Source organism: Leucoraja erinacea, chromosome 28, assembly GCF_028641065.1.
Source record: "Leucoraja erinacea ecotype New England chromosome 28, Leri_hhj_1, whole genome shotgun sequence".
Classification (NCBI taxonomy): Eukaryota; Metazoa; Chordata; class Chondrichthyes; order Rajiformes; family Rajidae; genus Leucoraja; species Leucoraja erinaceus.
In genome coordinates this window covers 25858667-25881463 of record NC_073404.1, presented here as the reverse complement: position 1 = coordinate 25881463, position 22797 = coordinate 25858667, and the positions used below count along the sequence as shown (strand labels likewise).

At 41.8% G+C, this 22797-nt stretch overlaps 1 protein-coding gene across 1 annotated transcript in view; it reads left to right on the top strand.

Moving 5' to 3' along the window:
* ca4a (carbonic anhydrase IV a) overlaps positions 1–22537 on the top strand; it is a 29523-nt gene extending 6986 nt beyond the window's left edge. Inside the window, exons 2-8 of the mRNA XM_055658061.1 lie at positions 3637–3672; positions 4987–5160; positions 7918–8063; positions 10107–10199; positions 13398–13461; positions 16152–16318; positions 17248–22537. Coding sequence (XP_055514036.1) covers positions 3637–3672; positions 4987–5160; positions 7918–8063; positions 10107–10199; positions 13398–13461; positions 16152–16318; positions 17248–17427 — 860 coding nt within the window. The 3' untranslated portion in view covers positions 17428–22537. The remainder of the gene's footprint in view (positions 1–3636; positions 3673–4986; positions 5161–7917; positions 8064–10106; positions 10200–13397; positions 13462–16151; positions 16319–17247) is intronic.
* The last annotated feature ends 260 nt before the right edge of the window (positions 22538–22797 follow it).

Here is a 22797-nt window from a genome sequence, read left to right as displayed (position 1 = left end):
GCCGCCCCCTCCCCCAACCCCCCCGGGGTGCGTTGGTCTCTGACCCCACCAGTCAATTTCAATTCGCACCTTTTCACAAGATTGCCCTCTGTAAATTCCCTCCCCCCAGCCCCGCCCCCCGAGTGTGTCAGTAGTGGATGCGAAATTGCGATAACATAGAACTGAATGGTTGATCCATGGATTTGAAGGGCCGAAGGGCCTGTTTCCATGCTGTGGCTTTCAATCAATCAAAAATGAGTCGATAACACATAAGTATGCCACTCAATAGAAGTCCTGATCCTCATGTGTTTGACCTCTTTTACAGACCACAGTCTTTACACAACTGAACCCCGCCAACTCCACCCATCCCTTCTCTCCACAGATGCTGCCTGTCCCGCTGAGTTACTCCAGCTTAAAATACATCCACAAATCTTTGTTGTAGTGCAACATCTGCAGTTCCTTCCGACAGATTGTTTGCCATTCTTCTGGTTCTCCTACAATCCCTCTATTCCCTTCAACTGTATTTTACATATTAACGACTATGGTCAATCTTAATTCTTGATCATCGTATGTCGTCCCCTATTGATCATGAAATCAGCTCTGCGGGCATGAGAACCCCCCCCCCCCCCCCCCCCCCCCCCCCCCCCCCCCTTCCCCCCCCCCTTCCCCCTTGCCTTTAACATAATTTAGTCAAATTGGTATTTCTTTAATGTCCGTATGGAAATAACATTCACCACACAAAACGCAAAACGAAAAGTGGAACAATAGAAGTGGGAATGATAAACAAGTGCAAATCCTGACATTAATAACGACCTTTAAGAGTGAGCTCAGACACACAATCGTAGTTCCAGGAGACGTGTGATCAGCCAACAGCAGGGTTAATCCATTAGAGATGGTTCGTGCTTTTATATGGACGAGTTTTCAATTAAAACGATCTACTATTTAATATTTCTTCATTTAAAGTTCGGAAGTCTTTAAAATACATCCACGATGCTTTTGATCAACGATATAACCGGCCACATAAATCTTGGTAACATGGTTATAGACCACTTAACTCCTTGACCCATTGAACTGACAAAGGAGTTACCGGATAGACATCACATCGGATTACATCTGGTCCATAGATCACTTTTAACATGCAAATTCCCGGAGCGGAAAAGCCACCTATCGGATCGGGATGGTATAAGGCAAGAAGATCATTATAGAAACAACCTCGCGTATTCTACCCAAAGATATCTTTGATTCTGCCTGCCGATCTGAAGCTGTAATTCGGGCGTCTGTGCGTGAAAAAGTTAAACGCAGAAATGCAGAGATTAAATTCAGTAATACCTTGATTCTCCACAGGTGCCGCTGCTGTAGCCTTCCCTCTGTGGAAGTCACAGAAGCAACTGATTTGAAATGAACTTCAAATAGAATGATTGTCATTAAAAATGTCATTTCCTTTGGAGAGAGTTTGAAAAAAAAATATTACCAAATCTGGTGATTTTTTAACAATAGCGACTGTTTTGCTCAGAATAATGATTCCAAGATTCTATAGTTTATTAAAATAACAACCCATATACTAGCGTGTAGGAAGGAACTGCACCGAAGATAGACACAAAGGGCCTGTCCCACTTTCACGACCTAATTCACAACCTTTTTTACTCGTGGACATTTTTCATCATGCTAGAAAAATGCCCCGACCTACTTGATGCCACGAGTACCTACGACTAGCATCACGGCCTGCCTACGACCTCCTACGACCTCATGAAGGCCGTTTCGGGAAGAGAGAGACCCGAGTCCGAAGAAGGGTCTCGACCCGAAACGTCACCCATTCCTTCTCCCCAGAGATGCTGCCTGTCCCGCTGAGTCACTCCAGCATTTTGTGTCTATCTTCGGTGTAAAACCAGCATCTGCAGTTCTTTCCTACACATTTCGTCAGCAGTATCCAATCATGTCTTTCAATTGTGCTAAGATGAGAGGCCAGATACACTGTACATCTGGTTCCTCACATTCATGTCACCCATGGCTGAGATATCTAGTGCGAACTATATAGAAAAGATAAGGTAAACAATCTTTAATTTATTTTAATATTAATATTTTATATACAGGCTGTACTATTTATCGGCTAAATGTGTTTTGACATAAATATATAATTCTTTAACTTCTAAAATAATATTTCACATAAATCACTTAACTATTTCAACCATTATTAAATGCTAACCGTTATTAGGCATATAATGATACAGATCGAGTATGGGCAAATAGGACGTGTCGATGGGCAAAAAGGCTTGTGTAGGCGTGGGAAGCAGAAGGGCCCAGTTCCTTACGGTATAACTTTATGGCTGGCGGCATGTTGTTGCTTGTGAGGTGTGAGGTTTGTGCTGGTTAAGTGCAAGAAATGGAGCTGGGTGTTGTGTTGACCAGCAAAACATTACTTACAGGTTACCCATAGTTAGCCCAACTTATATACAGCTCATACATTCAAATGATCTTTTGGTAGACCAGTGGGATGGATTTGTTGGGTGCTACGGAGCTGAAAGCAACTGTTCTTGACACTAACTGGAATTTTGCCATGTCAAAACCATGAAGAATACATTAGAGTTAACATGTTAATATCCATTTTGCAAATATTTGCAAATATTGGCAACACATCATCTGCACTCGCACCCACATCATTTTGAAAATTGTCAATAGCATTTAACATTTTATCCGGAAGTAGCAATTTGGGACCGCAAGAAATTGCTGCTACTGTATCTGTGGACGCAGCCCAGACCATGACACAAACCAGTCTACCTTCCATTGACGCCATTTATACCTCACGTTGCCTCGGCAAAGCCAGCAAGGACAAGTCGCACCCCGGCCACTCCCTCTTCTCCCCTCTCCCATCGGGCAAAGGGTATAGAAGTGTGAAAATGCATACCTCCAGATTCAGGGACAGTTTCTTCCCAGCTGTTAACAGGCCACTGAACCATCCTACCACAACTAGAGTGCAGTCCTAAATTACTATCTACCTCATCAGGGACCCTCGGACTATCTTTGATCAGACTTTACTGGCTTTACCTTGCACTTATCAAGTATCTGTACACTGTGTATGGCTCGATTATAATCATGTATTGTCTTTCCGCTGGCTGGTTAGCACACCACAAACGTTTTTCACTGTGCCTCAGCACACGTGACAATAAACTAAATAAACTAAACTGTAACTGTTATCTGAGATAGGCTTTGGCTAAATTTGTTAAAATCAGCCTTTTAACCCAAGGTGGACCAGTATTATTTTGTTATTTTTTGTTTAATTTAATGTAGTTTAGTTTAGATCTTTAGGTGAAGTCACCAATATTCAATTGAAATTAACATGGATGAATTTGTGATATTCCTTAATGTTAGGCAGAATAAAACAAGAATAATTCTAAGTGTAATAGTAAAGGTGTAATAATAACCATTTCTGTTAAACACAAAAGAATAAGGTGAATTTACATTTTGTTTTGTTTCCTGAATTTACATTGCATTTACATATAGTCATTTAAGTTAATATTTAATCTTTATGAGAATGCTATTGTAAATTTGGAGATATTTCCATTCTAAATTTTGAGGAGAGGGAGAGAAGCCACAGTGGTGAAAGTGGTAAATACAATGCTTGAAGATCACAACCAAATAATTGTGTTTTCTTTTGTGCAGGAGGTTGGTGTTATGACTCTATGTCACCGGATTGCGGTAAGTAGCTGGTCAAATTTTTTAATATAGTATTAAAAAAAAATATCATGTTACGTAATTTTTTAGAAAAAAAATGGAAGCATTTAATTTAACACACTTCAACACTGTCACTAACTTTAGTTTAGTTTAGAGATAGAACGCAAAAACAGGCTCTTCGGCCCACCGAGACCGTGCCGACCAGCGATCCCTACACACTAGCACTATCTTATACACACTAGGGATAATTTACAAATGTTACCAAGTCAAATAGCCTACAACCCTGTAGGTCTTTGAAGTGTGTGAGGAAACCGGAGCTCCCGGAGAAAATGCACGCAGGTCACGGGAGAACGTACAAACTCCATACAAGACAACACACCTAGTCAGGATCGAACCTGGGTCTCTGGCGTTGTAAGGCAGCAACTCTACAGCTGTGCCACCATGCTGGCCCTGAGAGAACTGAAAGAAGATTTTTCCCAAATGTATTAAAAGGTTTCAAATCATACATTTTCTCAGGGTAATGTCTTTCCAAGTAAATGTTTAGTTTAGTTTAGTTTAGTTAAATGACACAGGCCCTTTGGTCCTCCAAATCCACATATCTATGGGATATGGAAGAAAATTGGAGTAAATGGAATATCCTCCACTAAAAATAACTACAAATATACGACTATATCTGAAGAAGGGTTTCGGCCCGAAACGTTGCCTATTTCCTTCGCTCCATAGATGCTGCTGCACCCGCTGAGTTTCTCCAGCTTTTTTGTGTAACCTACAAATATACTAGGTTATTTAAAAAAATCTAATTATCAAGTTCAAGAAATTAAATCGTCCATCATCAGTGAAGTAGACTTTATTTAACTAATGCGGTTGACTCCTAAATTCCTCTTTAGTTGAAGGGAAATCAGAGATAAACAATTAGATTATTAGCAATGCCAGCAACTCTGAACCACAGTGGCGCAGTGGTAGAGTTGCTGCCTACCAGCACCAGAGACCCGGGTTTGATCCTGACTATGGGTGTTTGTCTGTACGGAGTTTGTACGTTTTCCCCGTGACCTGCGTGGGTTTTCTCCGAGATCTTCGGTTTCTTCCCACACTCCAAAGACGTACAGGTTTGTAGGTTAATTGGCTTTGTATAATTGTAAATCATTCCTGGTGTGTGTAGGACAGTGTTAGTGTGCGGGGATCGCGGGTCGGCGTGGCCTCGATGGATCGAAGGGCCTGTTTCCACGCTAAACTAAACAAAGCAATTGATATGAAGCAATTCGCATAATATCAATTACTTATTTTTCAAGTGCTCTTGCTCTTTGTGCACTGACTAATGAATTATGTCATCATTTTTAGGACCCAGCACATGGCCACGGGACCATCCAAAGTGCGCAGGGAGTGGCCAGTCTCCCATTGATATTCTAACCAAAGAAGCTAAGCCTGATCCCAAATTGAGTGATATTACTTTTAAAGGCTACATAGATCCTGATAAATCTTTGGATTGGACCCTATATAATGATGGTCACTCAGGTAAGTTCTCCAAATTCAGTCAATCCAACAAAAAGGATTTGATCTACAACGCAAAGGGAGGAGATGCAGGAGATAGTGAAAGGCTTGGATAGAGTGGATGTGGAGAGGATGTTTGAACTAGTGGGAGATTCTAGGACCAGAGGTCATAGCCTCAGAATAAGAGGACATTCCTTTAGGAAGGAGATGAGGAGGAATTTCCTTAGGCAGAGAGTGGTGAATCTGTGGAATTCATTGCCACAGAAGGCTGTGGAGTTGGTCAATGGATATGTTTAAGGCAGAGATAGATAGAATTCTTGATTCTCAAGAGTGTCAGGGGTTATGCAGTGAAGGCAGGAGAATGGGGTTGAGAGCAAGAGATAGGTCAGCCATGATTGAATGCCATGGTGGACTTGATGGGCCAAATGGCCTAATCTTGCTCCTATCACATAAACATGAAATTATACAGTACAGGTGCACAACCTTTTATCCGAAAGTCATGGGACCAGACACTTTTCGTAATTCGGAATTTTTCGGCTTTCGGAATGGAAGATTTTTAGCGTAGATTTTAACGGCTGGCTCAGTGGTAGAGTGCTCGGCTCATATCCGCAAAGTCGCGAGTTTGCGCCTCGATCCCGGCAGTTACTCGATCGTGAGTTTGAGTCTTCAATGTAGTTTTTTCTTGCAGAATAGGAGAAAATAGGGAGGGTTAGGCTGGGATCATTCTCTGCGAGATGATCTTAGTGCGGGAGACAAGTGTAGGAGAGGTGTACTGACTGTGTGTGCAGAACTTTGGAAGTGATTGCCCATCATTCTCAAAAGCCGCTGTGTCTCCCTGTCCCTGTGATAGCAGGGGGCGATCAAACAGCACAATACCCCCCTCCCCCTCCAACTCCAGAGGAACCCGTTCCCCGATGGGCCGCTACGGCGACAAGTGGCAGTTCGCCCACAGACCGAGCTGCGCCACCCCAAGAACAAGATGTACCTTGCACACCATCAGCTTCTGCCCCTACGGGGAGCGTGTTCCTCTGGAGTTGGAGCGGGGCTGGGCTGGAGTTGCTGATCTGGGATCTCCGTGCTTGTAGTGGGTGTGGGGGTCAGTGTCCCAATGAGGGGGCGCAACTCGGGCTGTGGGCGAACTGCCACTTGTCGCCGTAGTGGCCCATCGGGGAGCTGCTTCTGGTGGGCCTGACATCTCCGGCCAGTTTGCAGTTTTCCTCTGGAGTTGGAACGGGGCTGGGCTGCTGCTGGCTGTGAGTCTCTGGGATCTCCGTGCTTGCAGTGGGCCTGGGGGTCGGTGTCCCGTTGGTCCTGACGTCTCCGGTGACTGGCACTGACCTGTTGGCATCGCCGATGTGAAGACAGTGCAAAGCCCCCATGCCGGTGCAATAGGCGGGGAGCTGGAGAGGGGAGGGAAGGGGTCACACACATGGCCGGGAAGCAGAGGGGTGTAGGTGGGGTGAAACTGAAGGGAGCGACAATCTGCTGCTGCCTGCCCGCTGAGTTAAAAAGTTCCCACGCAAGACTCACGATACACTGTGTATCGTGAGTCTACCGTGGGAACTTTTTAACTCAGCGGGCAGGCAGCAGCAGATTGTCAATTATTAACCCTCCCGCGCAATATACCCTCACCTTCTCTTTAATGAATGGGGATTTAGTTCCCCTTTCTTCGAGGACCGACCAGAGGTTCCGCTGTCACCTCTGCGGGCTGCCCTCGGTGAACGTCTTCAAGGACTTTTCTTCAAGGACCAAAAAAATGTCCGCTATTCGGAGCTTTTCGTTATTTGGAATTTCAGATAAAAGGTTGTGCACCTGTAGCAGATTTGCAATCCATATATCCCAAACCCAAAAGCATCCAAAAAATAAATGTTTACTACCAGGAAGTGATCCCAACAGAGCTCGACTGTATGCAGTTGTTTGCATTGGGTTGGCTTTGTGTCGGAAAATAAATCCTTGGTCTTGAGCCCCAGGGCATTTCAGTTTTACAATTTGATGCTGAGTACTTTATCACTGTGCAGTTTGAAGTGAGCCGGTTACGTATATAACCGGGCACTGGGAAAAATATTGATCCTGTAAAGGGGCAGAGAGAAATGATGAGAGTGAATTGTTGTTTGAGGGGGGGGGGGGGGGGGGGTTGAGAATGGATGAAAGAGGAGATGGTACATGAAGCATAGAATACGAGAGTTTTGCGTTGGCTTGAAGTTTTAAAACACCATCTCCCACATACTGGGGCCAATTTTACAATTTTACCAAGCCAGTTAATCTACAAACTTGTACGTCTTTGGAGTGTGGGAGGAAACCGGAATTTCCCAGAGAAAATCCTTGCAGGTCATGGGGAGAACGTACAAACTCTGTACAGAGAGCACCCATAGCCAGGATCAAATCTTGCGCTGTAAGGCAGCAACTCTATTGCTGCACCACCATGCCACCCACACACCTGTCTGTATTGAGCAAGGTTCTTTTGAGGTTGCTAAATATAAAGGTTTAAACTCCTGGACATTTCTGTAACCAAAACAGAAGAAAACCATTGCACCACTGAGCAATTGTGCTGTGTTTGATTTTCTCTGTAATTGTTTGACTAATCAAACAATGAATCTTTGGGGAAGTGGGCTGTAGATGGAAGAAAGGATCTGGAGCAGGAGGTCCTGTTGTGAAATCTTCAGTCATACATCCAATCACAGCTGACAGTCCGATCACAAACAAAAATATGCTTAGTAATTGTGGCTAGTCATCTGTAATATGTTAATTTGTTCTTCTGCACTGTTTCCTTCTTGTTTACAGTTCAGCTGATTTTAAACGGATCCATAACCATCAGTGGTGGAATGCTCCCCGGTACATACAAGGCAGATCATTTGCACTTCCACTGGGGAACGGATTCTTCTCCTGGGTCAGAACATACTATAGATGGGATGCAGTTTCCCATGGAGGTAAGGCGAGAGCATCTTAAATTGAACATCTTGGGGGGGAAAAAAGAAAATCTCCTGAATTGTGGAAATGAAAGATTTAACGCTATCAGTCATGCCATTTGTGAACCAGCTGAGTGAAGGTGATGGAAGGAGTGTAGGAAGCAACTGCTGATGCTGGTTTACACTGAAGATAGACACAAAATGCTGGAGTAACACAGCGGGACAGGCTGCATCTCTGGATAAAAGGAATGGTTGACATTTCGGGTCGCGACCCTTCTTCAGTCTGAAGGAGGGTCTCCACCCGAAACATCACCCATTCCTTCTGTCCAGAGATGCTGCCTGACCCGCTGAGTTACTCCAGCATTTTGTGACTATCTTGAGTGAAAGATGGCTTTTGTTGCCTGGAAGGAATGTACAGTGTCCTCCATAATGTTTGGGACAAAGACTCGTCATTTATTTATTTGCCTCAGTACTCCACAATTTGAGATTTGTGTTAAAGTGCACATTGTCAGATTTTATTAAAGGTCATTTTTATACATTTTAGTTTCACCATGTAAAAATTACAGCTGTGTTTATATATAGTCCCCCCATTTCAGGGCACCATAACGTTTGGGACACATGGTTTCACAGGCGTTTGTAATTGCTCAGGTGTGTTTAATTGCTTCCTTAATGCAGGTATAAGAGAGCTCTCAGCACCTAGTCTTTCCTCCAGTCTTTCCATCACCTTTGGAAACTTTTATTGCTGTTTATCAACAAGAGAATCAAAGTTGTGCCAATGAAAGTTAAATAAGCCGTTATGAGACTGTGAAACAAGAATAAAACTGTTAGAGACATGAGCCAAACCTTAGGCTTACCAAAATCAACTGTTTGGAACATCATTAAGAAGAAAGAGAGCACTGGTGAGCTTACTAATCGAAAAGGGACTGGCAAGCCAAGAAAGATCCCCAAACACCTGTCCAACAGATCAGAAACACTCTTCAGGAGTCAGGTGTGGATTCCAGGGTACTTAAGGGAGTGGTGATAATTGGTGATAATTTTCCAATGTTCTATAGACTCAGGATCAGTTCCTGTGGATTGGAGGGTAGCTAATGTTATCCCACTTTTTAAGAAAGGCGGGAGAGAGAAAACGGGAAACTGGGACCGCAGCTATTTGCAATATACATCAATGATTTGGATGAAGGGATTCAAAGTAGCATTAGCAAATTTGCAGATGACACAAAACTGGGTGGCAGTGTGAACTGTGAGGCGGATGCTATGAGATTGCAGGGTGACTTGGACAGGTTGGGGAAGTGGGCAGATGCATGGCAGATGAAGTTTTTTTTTTAATGTTTATTTTAATAGAAGCAATTGTACAAGAATAAAGCATAACAATTATACAATTTTCGTACAGCTTCATTTTTAACATTTTATAAACTGATAAGTGAATCGGGGAAAAATAAATAAAAAGGAAAGAATGTAGAGAAAGAAGAAAAATACAAAAAAGAGCGAAGAAAATACCCCTGATTAGAGACAAAAAAAAAAGAAAGGAATTGATAATGTTTCAGATCAAGACACTGCATCAAGAAAGGATGGAGAAGGATGATAGCCAGTATAAAGAAATGGGAAGGGGGGGGAGACAGAGGGTGGTAGGTGATCGGTGGACTGAGGGAGGGGTGAGGGATTATGGCCATATGGAATACGGGGGGCTAGGGAGAGGGGTTAGGGGACAGAGGCAGGGGGGTGAGCTACAAAAGGGTTGTGTGGTGCCAGGTGCAGGGGGAGGGGTGAAGGTGGAATTGAAGGCTGGGGGGTTATAAGTGGAAATACAAAGCCTACAAGGCCTGGAATCTGATCAGTAAAGAGCAGGGTGCTATATGTGGGTGGTAGTGTAATCGTTATTCAATTGCAACAATCAAGGTGCCATCGTGAAGTCAAAGTATAGTTATTTATAAATATAATTTTCAAAATATGATTATTTTCTGGAACTGTACTATGAATACAGTAATGCCGTGGTTTCCTGCCGTTAGATTTTAAGAATGCAGCATTCAGCGTGATTTATGAAACTCACGATTCTGTCTTTTACAGATGCATATAGTCCATTTGAATCAAAACTACCATTCCAAGCAGGAAGCTCTGAAGCATCCAGATGGTCTGGCTGTGGTGGGAATCATGTTTGTTGTGAGTATTGATTAGATGGGACTTTGGAAGGTTATCATAAACAATATGTGTACGACGGAATCGCAAATGCTGGTTGACACCAAAAAACATAAAAATGGTGCAGCAACTCAGCGGGTCAGGCAGCACCTCTGGAGAAAAGAAATACGTGGCGTTTCAGGTTGAGACCGCATTTAGAATATAATCTACACTTTTATTCCTTCTAACAAAGAGTATGGCCATACAAATTCTCTTCTTTGTCCACTCTCCCAAGCCGTCAAAGTCCTTCTGCAGAACCCCTGCTTCCTCAACTCTACCTGTGGCCATCCATCTATCTTTGTATCCATCTATCTTTGTATCCTCCATAAACCTGGCCACACAGCTATCAATTCCATTGTCCAGATTATTAGCATACGACGTGAAGTGTAGCGGACCTAACACCGAACCCTGCGGAACACCACTAGTCACCAACCCGCCAACCCTGAAAAGGCCACCTTCATTCCCTCTCTTTGAAAGTCTGCCGTCTTCCCTCTGAAAGTCTGCCGTAGAAGGAACCAAAGGTATTGAAGGGTACTTTGTCACTTGGTCTGCGCCATGCCACAACTCTTTTGTGTACGGTGCATGCGAAAACAAAGAAGTTCACTGTACCCTCACGGTAAATGTGACAATATAGTGTCCATCTATCTGTCTGGACGATCATCCCTTTTTTATTTCTGAGCTCCACTCATATAGCCTCACTGGGCAAACCTTCTGTAATGTCAACAGTATTCAAAAGGTACACTTGTGTTTGAGGCGGATGGCCTCAGGAGATTCCTGCACTCTCCGCAATCTCCATTTCCTGGGGGTCACCCATTTAGTTCCTGCCTGTACCTTAGGTGAGATCACCTCACTATAACTTTGCCGCAGAAGGCAGTGGAGGCCAAGCCAGTGGATATTTTTAAGGCAGGGATGGATAGATTCTTGATTAAAGACTCCTCACACCCTTGTAATGGACTGTTCAAACTACTTCCCTCCGGCAGACGTTACAAGGCCTTCTACGCCCGAACCTCCAGACTCAGGAACAGCTTCATTCCCAGAGCTATATAGCGGCTCTGAACCGGCCCTGCTGAGTGCCCCCCACCCCCACAGACTGTCTCCCTCGGATGGTCACGTCGCACAGACACATCTGCACTTTAGTCTGTTGAACTGTTTTGACTGTTTTACTGTTCTTTTTACAATCCATGTTCTCGGGATATCTAAATATCTAAATCCAAAATTTATTAGTTATTTATGTTATGACATCGGTTGGAAGCTGCAAACCAAATCTCATTGCGCTTATGTGCAATGACAATAAAATATATCATTATTATTATTATTAGTAGTAGTAGTACGGGTGTCAGGGGTTATGGGGAGAAGGCAGGAGAAAATGGTTAGGAGGGAGAGATAGATCAGCCATGATTGAATGGCGGAGTATCCTTGATGGGCCGAATGGCCTAATTCTACTCCTATCACTTATAAACATGAACTTTTGCATCGTTTTTTATATTTCCTTTTTTCTCCTTATTTGTGCCGGTGAAGCCCAGCCACCTGTAACCTTTGCACATTCCAGAGAAATACTTCAAAGAAACAGTTCTATAGGTACATGGATAGAACAGGTTTGGAGGGATATTGACCAATCCCAGGCAGGTGGGACTAGTGTAGATAAGACACGTTGGCCGGTGTGGGCAAGTTGGGCCGAAGGGCCTGTTTCCGCGCTGCATCTCTAAACTAAACCAAACTAAACTCCCATCTATGATGCAAATAACTCCATGACTGTGATTAGATATTGGGTAAACTCTGTGTAGGGTTTTAGGAGTTGAGAAGTTCAGCCATGAACAGATTTTGTTGAGGGGAGACAGCGTTACAGACATTTCTTTGTGAAGAGATAGTTTGGTGATGAGATTGACAATCTCTAAATCTACAGAGTATGCCCTGGTTCTGGACATGAGGCTTTAGAAGCTTTGGGGAGGAGTTAAGAGCCTTTCGAGGATTTATTTTAAATGGAGATGCGCACACATTGATATTGATTCCTCTCATTTCAATTCCTCTCCTTGCATCCCCTCCCCCTCCTCCTCCCTGTCCCTCTCCCCCACCCTAGTCATCCTACTAGTTCCACTGTTCACATCATTGTATCCCTTTGTCATCAGCTCTTCCCCAGCCAACCATGGGTCGTTCTGGACATTTGTTGCTGGCCCTTTTCCTATCTCCAATTTCCTCCCTTATATACTTTCAGCCTGAAGAAGGGTCCCGACCCGAAACGACACCCATCCGTTTTCTCCAGTGATGCTGCCTGACCCACTGAGTTACTCCAGTTGCTTTGTGGCTATCTTTGTTATATGTCAGCATCTGCTGTTCCTTTCAACACATGGATTTCCTTTGGAATTAAGAAAAGCCCCCCCCCACCACCTCCTCAAATCTCTTAATCAAAATTGTTCAAGCGCTTTTGATTGCAACATGCGCCTTAATTTAGTTCAACAAAGAAACTGACAAGTTACTAAAGAACCTCCCTTTGTTAGGAGATAGTGGATTGGGGTCACCTGACTTTTACAATTGACTAAAATGCAATTGAGTTGACCTCTGGAGGACTGAGCTGATATACCATGGCCTTAAGTTATATTCAGTAGAAATGAAACTTTCAGATTTACCGTTGGAATTTCTGCTTGGCAACATTTATGGCATTCATGCACCACAACTATCACCCTTTCACATCCAGTTCACTGATTCTGAACAAGCAAGAAATCAAGTCCTTTGTGTCAAAAGATTGTTCACCTGAGAATTGGAAGCTCACAATTAAGCCAAATTGTGACTTTAGAGGTGTTTGGGGATTATCGCAGGTGTTGGCTGATGACCAGCAAGCAACCCATTTTGCTCTTGGTGTTGGTTGATATTAATTTATTTAGCTAAGTCATACTATAACTCTCAAGATAGGCACAAAATGCTGGAGTAACTCAGCGGGGCAGGCAGCATCTCTGGAGAGAAGGAACGGGTGACTTTTCGGATAGCGATCCTTCTCTCATCTAGCGTAGGAAGATTAATTGTAATCTTCCAATCTTGTTCCTGGACTGAGATCAGATAAAGGACTGCACTCGCATCTACTGAGATGACTAAGCTTCCTCTTTGTGATTACGTAAAAGTGCTATCTGATTTACCATTACCGCTTCACACCATGTTGAGCCACTTTCTTTTATTTATCATTTTTTGCAGGAATCTGATAGTGATGCAAAAGACTACAATTTCATCCAATATCTGAAACATGTTAAGAATCACAGTAAGTCTTAATAACAATAGAATAACTTTCTAGTCTAATGCGCACTTCCAGATTCAGAGTTAACAGTTTCTTCCCAGATGTTATCAGGCAACTGAATCATCCTGCCACAACCAGAGAGCAGTGCTGAACTACTATCTACCTCAGGCCAGGATGCATGTCTGTGAGCCGATGGCGGGCCACATCTATCACATGTACACATGGATCCCGCCCCCGCCCCGCCCCGGTTGGCAGGCATCAAATCACGTGTTCACAGTAGGCAGACAAAAATGCTCCTAAAATTTATCCAAATGAGAAACTCAGCGGGTGAGGCAGCCTCATGCAATTCTTGCCTGTTTCACCCGCTGTGTTTCTCCATCATTTTTGTCTACCTTCGATTTTCCCAGCATCTGCAGTTCTTTCTTAAACGTGTTCACAGAAAGGTCCGCGGCCGTGCCGGCGGCTTTGTGCAGGATGCGGTACAGCAAGGGCTCGGCGCTCAGCGGGCCGGATGATTACGGGGAAAAAAAAAACGTCTGCGGGCCGGATGATTTTGGGTTACGGGCCGCATTCGGCCCGGGGGCCGTAGGTTGCCGACTCCTGATCTACCTCATTGGTGACCCTGCGTCTATCCTTGATCGGAATTTGACAATTGCACTTAACGTCATTCCCTTACCAGACACTGCAAATGGGTCGAATGTAATCATGTTTTTGTTTTTCTGCTGACTGGTTGGCACGCAACAAAAGCTTTTTCACTGTACCTCGGTGCATGTGACAATAAACTAAACTAAACTATCTCTCTATCTCTCTCTCTCTCTCTAATAGTACCTCTAGATCACTGCAAACCTTTTTTTGCTTTTGTCTTTAAATTTGCCTTTAACTAAAACTATTCGCCATTCGAGTTATTTCTGGCCTTTGGTTAGCCTAATAATTCGCTTAGTTCCCATTATCTCCCTCTAATCATCTGTATGACTCTGTTATGCAGCCTATATGTCACTCTCATTTCACTCTCACAGCCATTTTCTTTTCTGCATTTGAGTCTACTTTTTACTTGTGCAGTTAAGCTGAGGGGATTCTACAATTGGCAGAGCTAGCCCACATTAGAGGATGTGGATCAGAAAAAGCGTAAAGATTCTCTGCCTGTTTACTGATACCAGGCTACCCCAAACACAAGTAAACTAGCTAGATAAGGGAAATCTGAAATAAAAACAGAAAATTCTGAAGAAGGGTGTGGAACTAGGTTTTGACAAAAACAGATACATGGTACTAATCATAATGAGCCAGGACTGCATTGGCACAGTAGGCTGAATACTCTGCTTCCATGATGAATTGTTCTAGGAGGAGAATTAGGCCAATCGGCCCAACAAGTCGACTCCGTCATTCAATCGCGGCTCATCTATATCTTTCCCTCTCAACCCCATTCTCCTGCCTTCTCCCCATAACCCCTGATACCCCTACTAATCAAGAAATGTTACTTCTTACTAATCTGGAACTATTCTATAATTCTCTCCCCATTCCTCTTTTATAGGGAGAGAAACAGTCAACATTTCAGATTAGCTGGGCATATTCTGATCAAACACATGTTGCCTGACCTATAGAATATCTCTTATGTTATCTGTTTTTATTTTAGTATATTCCAACAAATTATTACTCATTGTGCGTTCTTAACATTTAGAAGCATGCAAAAGGATTCAGAAATTCGACTATCGAACATAGTACACCAAATAATACAGCACAAGAACAGGTCCTTTGACTCACCATGCTGACCATGATGCCAAGTTAAATTAATCTCCTCTGCCTTCCTGTGATCCGGATATCTCCATTCTCTGCATGTACATATGCCCGTTTACAAGCCACTATAAAGGAATAATTGTAACTATATCCACCATTATTCTTTGCAATGCATTCCAAGCACCCACACACTCTAGTGTATAAAAACCTCTCCCCTACTTCTCCTTTACGCTTTGTCCCTCTCACATTAAAACTGTACCCTCTATGATATTTCCACCCTGGAAAAATGGTTTTGACTGTCCACCCTATATACACGTCATAATTGCATACACCTCTATCACGGCTCCCCTCTGGATTAATGCTCCAGGTAAAACAATCCAAGTATGTTCACCTCTTCTTTTAGCTAATGCCCTCTATTCCACACAGCATTCTGGTAAACCTCTTCTGCACTCTCTCCAAAGCCTCCATATCTTTCCTGTAATGAGGTGACCAAACCTGCACTTAGTACATCAAATGCAACCTAACCGAAGACCAAAAAGTAGCAACATAACATCCTGACTCGTGTGTTTTATGCCCCGACTACTGAAGGCAAGCACACCATACGCCTTCTTTACCATTCTATCTATACCATTTGCACATCTGCAGTTCCTTCTGTCTTCATTTTCTAAAGCTGGAAGGGGCTGGGTTGGAGATAGGTCAGAGTGTGTTTAGGATTTTTACAATTATAGTATTACCTTTTTGGGGGTTAAGAATTATCCTCATATGTATTTGGATTATCCAGCATCACACAATTAGTTCCCTCCGTTTACGTTGGAATCCAATTTAAGACAAGTAATGCATTCACAAACACCTATAGAGCCCCATTTTTAAGGAATTTAATGTTAGCAAGCTTGTCAAAATACTGAATTGATAGTTTGCAATTGATTTCTGTTCTAAATCAACTGTATAATTTTAGCTCTTTCCTTGATATGTTTTTGTTTTAGATGATAAATACACGATTAAACCATTTTCATTGGAAAATATGATTCCGAATGATTTAAGCAAGAGTAGAGTATACTATCGCTATCAAGGCTCATTAACTACTCCAACTTGTAATGAAGCCGTAATTTGGACTGTATATAAAGAACCCATTCCTCTCAGCAAGGATCAGGTAAGGCTTGTGCATTGGGCATCTCGGTTTTCAATGTGCTACACTTTATTTTGAAACAGTGACCCCCCCCCCCTGTTCTCTCCCCAAAAGAATCATCCTCACTACATCTTAGTGGGCAGCACAGTGGTGCAGCGGTAGAGATCCTGCTTTACAGTGCCAGAGAACAAGGTTCAATCCTGATTACGGGTGCTTGTAGGTACGGAGCTTGTATGTTCTCCCTGTGACCTGTGTGGGTTTTCTCCGAGATCTTCGGTTTCCTCCCACACTACAAAGACGTACAGGTTTGTAGGTTACTTGACTTGGTATAAATGTAAAAAATGTCCCCAGTGTTGGATAGTGTTAAGATGCGGGTATCGCTGGTCAGTGCGGGCTCAGTGGGCTGAAGGGCTGTTTCCGCGCTGTACCTCTAAACTAAACTAAACTAAACACATCTACCCTATCTGAATTTCTAAGGAACTTAATCAAGTCACTTGTCACTCTTCTAAACTCCAACAGATACAGCGCTGGGAGAAATGGGATTGCTCTTTGAGTCGATATAGATTTGATATGGTAATTTTATATGGTAATTGGCATGCTTCCAAATTGTAAGGGAGTATGGATTCAAACTAGAATTTTGGCAACATTGGTTTAACCAATTTCCTCTCCCATTGAAGGGTAATAGGGCCATTTAATCCAATTTAACCTAGCAAAACTAGCCTTTCTAAAAAAAACCTTGTATTTTGATTTAAGTAACTTTTTCTAGCTGGAAGTAGATCGCACATTAGTGTTAATTTTTTACCCAGCTTAACACGTCACTGTAGATTAAGGCATGCAATAATGTGTGAGTTATTTAGCTTCCAGTATTTTTGGGAGAAAAATCCCCATAAATTATGCAAAAAAAAACTCTGTAACTTGGAAAATTAACATTGAATATACCTTTTTTTTTTCAGCTCAATGCATTTCCTAAAATTCTTCACTACAATGAATCATCGCGCATAGTTTCAAACTTCAGATCAATTCAAAAACTAAATGGTCGTACGGTTAATGTTTTCAATTCAGGATCTCTTTTATTCCGCCTTAATCTGTTGATGTGTGTTGTTGGGATCCAGGCACTTTTACTATTTAACTGAGAGACGAACAGATTGGAATTCTGTGGCATTTTCCCTCCTGCCTAATGGATTTAAAAGGAAATTTCAGTAATGAAATATGCCAAACATCACAGAAGAGCAACAATTGACTTGCCTTTGGAAGGGAAAATATATTCCTGAAGGAAACAAATACACCAAGACTATCCTCTCTTCAATGTAACTTACCAGCGCAGTTCCAAGACAATTGGCACACATGTACTAGCTTGTTATTTCCAGTAAATGTGCAAAGTGGTATACCAGAGGCTGTTTAATCTTATTGAAACACGTTTGTCTTCAATTAACGGATTGGCCTGTCCTTCAAACCAAGACAGCATTTTAAATTGTCATAACATATTAAGTAATTACAAGTGAAAGGAAATGAAACCATTGTTATATTAATTCTTTGTTATATACTTTTAAACGGTATAACAAAAGAGCTAGTGATTTCATTCTGTTTCGGAAATGGAAGCCGACAGTCCCATAGTTATCACGAGTTACTTTCCCAATTGATCCCTTTATGAGGGAAGAACAAAAAACGATAGTGGCGGTAGTGGATCACGGGATGGCGGTGATGGGAAAAGCTTGTAACTAACTGCCAGGAGGATTTACTTACAGTAAATATCTGCTCAACTATTGCAGAAAAGTGTCAGGGTGATTTTAATTGAAGACTTTACACTGAAAGGCTTGACCTTAAACAAGATGCAATGGAACTGCAGGTGGGAAGAGGGATGTCCATTATATGGAGAGTCTGGGACAGTTGGGATTGAGTAACAGAGTGGAGAGAAGGACATTTCTCTTTCATGTGCTGATCAACACTAGAGTGGTGGAAGCAAAGGGTGCTGGATACGTACTTGTAAAGATATTAAAAATGTCTTAGGAAAATAAAATCGAGGTGGTGTGGCTAATTGGGGATTTGGTTCAGAGATCCGATGCACTTGAAATAGCTTTCTTCCATGCTTCAGGTTTCAACTTTTTCAGATTAGGGTTCTGAGGGAATTTGGAAGCAGAAGCAACAATAGATGTTGGAATCTGGAAGCAAAATATAAACTACTGGAAGGACAGGGCAGGTCAATAAAGCAGCATCTTTGGAGTCTAATGGAGAGTCAACATTTCAGATTGATACTCTGTATTAAGACAGAGTGCAGAGGAAGAATCCGCAGTCTATAGCAGGGAGTGAGAAGGTAGAGACAAGGGCTGCTAGAGCACAGGGGAAACCGGGAAAGGTACAATAATGGGCAAATGGAGGGGAAGAGGATAGGATAGCAAGGAAGTAGAAACTCTGATGGTTAGGTATGTGGGTGATGAATAGATGGAAGCACTTCACCTGCAGATGCTGGTTTAAACCAAAGATAGATACAAAATACTGGGGTAACTCAGCGGGACAAGCAACACCTCTGGAGAGAAGGAATGGGTGACGTTTCAGGTCGAGACCCTTCGTGATCCATTCCTACTCTCTAGAGATGCTGCTTGTCCGGCTGAGTTACTCCAGCATTTTGTGTCAATCTTCCACTGCTATATATATTGGCCATCTTCCCTCCGCACTCTCAGTTTGATGAATGGTCTCAACCTGAACTGCCTACAATATCCCTATGCCTTGGTAGATGCTATCTGTCCTGCTGAGTTCTTCCAGCTTTGTTCCTGACAAATTTCTCTGGGAGATGGGAACTGAATTCATTGTAGGGTGTTGGGGATCCTGCTTTATTCCTCCCTTCCCAAAAAACTACATTGGATAATTATCCCGCTCCTATAATTTTCGCAGCTAATTTTACTCAATGTGAAAACCTCAGCTATATTGCCATTCAGGGTTCAATTAAAATTCCAGCCAGAATCTGCTGCTGCCATCAGATACCGTATGAATCCGCTATGAAGGAGTCCACTGGCCTGACAATGTCATGTGTAGGAAGGGTCCGCAGATGCTGGTTTAAACCGAAGATAGACACAAAAAGCTGCAGAAACTGAGCAGGTCAAAGAGCATCTCTGGAGAAAAAGAATAGGTGACGTTTTGGGTCGAGACTCTTCTTCACACTGAGAGTCAGGGGAAAGAGAAATGAGAGATATAGACCATGATACAGAAAGATATAGAACAAATGAATGAAAGAGATGCAAAAATGTAACGGTGATAAAAGGAAACAGGACATTGTTAGGTGCAAACCAGTTACAGACAATGAGACGCAACAAGAAGACTTTAAAGCTAGTACATCGGGCAGGGAATGGATATAGAGAGGTAGGAGATACAAGGGTTACTTGAGGTTAAATAAATTAATATTCATACTGCTGCATTGTAAGCTGCCCAAGCAAAACATGAGACGTTGTTCCTCCAAGTTGCATTTGGCCTCACTCTGTCATGATGGACTTAGCCAGGTTGAGATTCCTCAACTTCACTTCATACTTAAAAATCAGTAGCTTTATTTAAAAAATCAAGGAATTAGTTTAAATGTTAGAATTGCTTGTTTCCCTTTAAAATAACATTGTAAACTTTTTCTAAATGTTCCAATAGGGTTCATACATTTTGTATAACAATTAGATAGTCACATTCGGCATCAAGTTTACAGTTCTTAAAACTGTAGAATTTAAAATCAAATTAGAATTGGTTTCATTTTCTCAACTTTTCTACTCAAGCAATAGTTCAGTCACTGATAGTTAATGAAGAAAATTAATTGTTGATAATGTATCCAGTTTAATTTTAGTCGGCATTATCTTCAAGTAGATTGCTGCAAACAATTGCCTTGGAAGAAGCATTGTAGTAATGGAGACACAAGAGACTGCAGATGCTGGTATCTTGAGCAGAACACAAGCGCTGGAGGAACTCAGCAGGTCAGGCAACATCAGTGGAGGGAATGGATAGGTGACGACTCGGGTCAAGACCATTCTTCAAGACTGATCCTGTCTGAAGAAGAATCCTGGCCTAAAATGCCACTTGTCCATTCCCTCCACAGATGCTGCCTGACACGCTGAGTTCCTCCAGCACTTTGTGTTTTGTTCAGCATTGTTGATGTCAGTTGAACAGTGCAGTGCCTCAAAGTCATGCCAAGTAGCCATTTCAAAAACGTGTTTGTTTTATTCTTGAAGCACGCTGAGGTCACACTACAGGGGAATAACATGGATAAGCCAATTAGAATTAGAGTCCAGATATCTAAAGGAAGCGTTGAGAGAACATTTAGAAAATGTATACAAATTCATCGTAAGAAATTACAAAGACTTAAGGTGATCAGTAGATAGTCAACATAATACTTTGTAGAATATAGATTAAATAATGAAGATTTTGATCAAGATTCAAGGTTCATTCATCTATGGGATGTGTTAGGGTCAGGACAAACATCCCGAAGAAGGGTCCCAACCCAAAACATATTCTCCAGAGATGCTGTCTGACCCGCTGAGTTACTCCAGCACATTGTGTCTTCTTTTTATTGCCCATCCTTAATTGCTGCATTTGGTCTTAATTGCTCAGGAATTCCAGAATTTAAACCCAATGATAATAAACAAATCACTATACATATTCATATTAAAGTGAAGCTTAGATATACAGGCAGTGCTGTTCCCATTAACTCGTTGTCCTTCTAGTTGTAAGAGGTTGTGATTTTAGGAGATGTTATGAATAAAGCTTTGTGGAATGTGTCCAGGAAGTGATATATAGTATGTTGAATTCAGGATGGTGCTTTTAGCTATGTACTTTGGTATGGTCATCATCCTGCCTCTATCGTACAAGGGAATCTAACCTTCCAGAATATTATATTCAGAAGTTGGAGCTCTGGGGTCATGCTCACTGGATCACTGATATAAGATAATACATCAAAAAAGATTATTGCATTTATTATCTTAGTAAGCATAGCAGAATCTGGATAGATCAAAGTGAGTCAAAAGAGGAAATTAATGTTCTATACTTGTTCACTAAGTTGTAAGATAATTCAAAGATATTGAGTATGTGTCTAAAACTGAGAATATTTGTCCCCAAATATTGAATCTATAAAAATTATAATTATTAGGAACATGCAGAAATGTGTAGGACGGAACTGCAGATGCTGGTTTACACCGAAGATAGACACAAAATTCTGGAGTAACTCGAGCATGTTGTGTCTATCTTTAAAATGATTAAATGTGTTTTTTTTGTTTTCCCAATGTTGAGTGATGCCTGAATTTTTGGCTTCGGTGGTTTTTTCTGTATTGCTGATTATTTTGATTGTTTTAGCCCAGAGTAATATCGTGATTTTTATGTAAAATCTGCCTTTGCAGAAACCAATTATTACGGCAGTAATTTGACAGAGGCAGCGTTACAACGATGCTGGTCTTTGATGCACGATGCACATCCCCTGGATCCTAGTTTACGGCATCTTATCAGGGACTGAACAGAAATTGTTTCTTAGTTAAACCCAAGATGCTTCAATATACCTCATTGCAGTTACCAATGGAGCAGCATCTGCAGAGATCTGAGAATAGTGATACGTTGCTGATGAATGGGACCGTGAACAATGACACTTGGCAGAATTTTTTTTTAATGGAAGAGAATGTAATGCTGTTCTATTATAAACAGACAGATAACTTAACAGCTTTAGCATTGAGTTTGGTCAGTGCTATCCTCAGTAACAGCAAGTAACAAAATCAGGAAACAATATACTTGATGTGAAAGTGGCTGGGATGGTTCAGTAATATATGTGCACCTCTCACCTCTCACTTATCTTTGGCATGAGGAAGCTGTCTTTCCTTTAATATATAATGCATGCATATATATATATATATTTGCGTCTAACATACACATAGATTGAGAATAAATGCTATTTTACTTAATTTCAAGCATTGAAGGTTCTCTAATATGGTAGATGGAGAAGAATGTTTTTCACTTGCCATTTAGTGATCTAATTTGGATTTGTGCTGAAGAGGCTTCAAGTAGGGGAACAGTGCAGACCTGAAGAGCAAAAATGAATCTATCCAGAGTTTATGCCTTCGTATTCCCGGTTAGAGCAGCTGTACCTAGATCAGTTGATTTCTTCTTGCACTTTCTGTTGTGGCCGCAACCTAACAATGGAACTACAGCCTTTTTGAACAAATGTAACTACTTTTGTCTTTACCTGGATGGAGCAAGTTGCTTCTGTTGAATAAAAGAATAGTTCAATAAGAATTATAAAATTATCAATCTTCTTTTCAAAATCCATATTAGTGAACAGATATGGCAAATGCATTTGGACTCTGTACAAATTGTATGCAATAAAGAATTCCTGTCATATTTCTGCAGCTTCTGAACGTACAGATAAGTTTAAATACATTTTATAACTGCTTATAACTTTGTCAATGGTATGAATGCTTCTCGAAGTAAAGTGGGAAATGGTAGCCTGTTATCGATATGTAAATTGAAAGATATGTTGTATAATGTGAAACTTT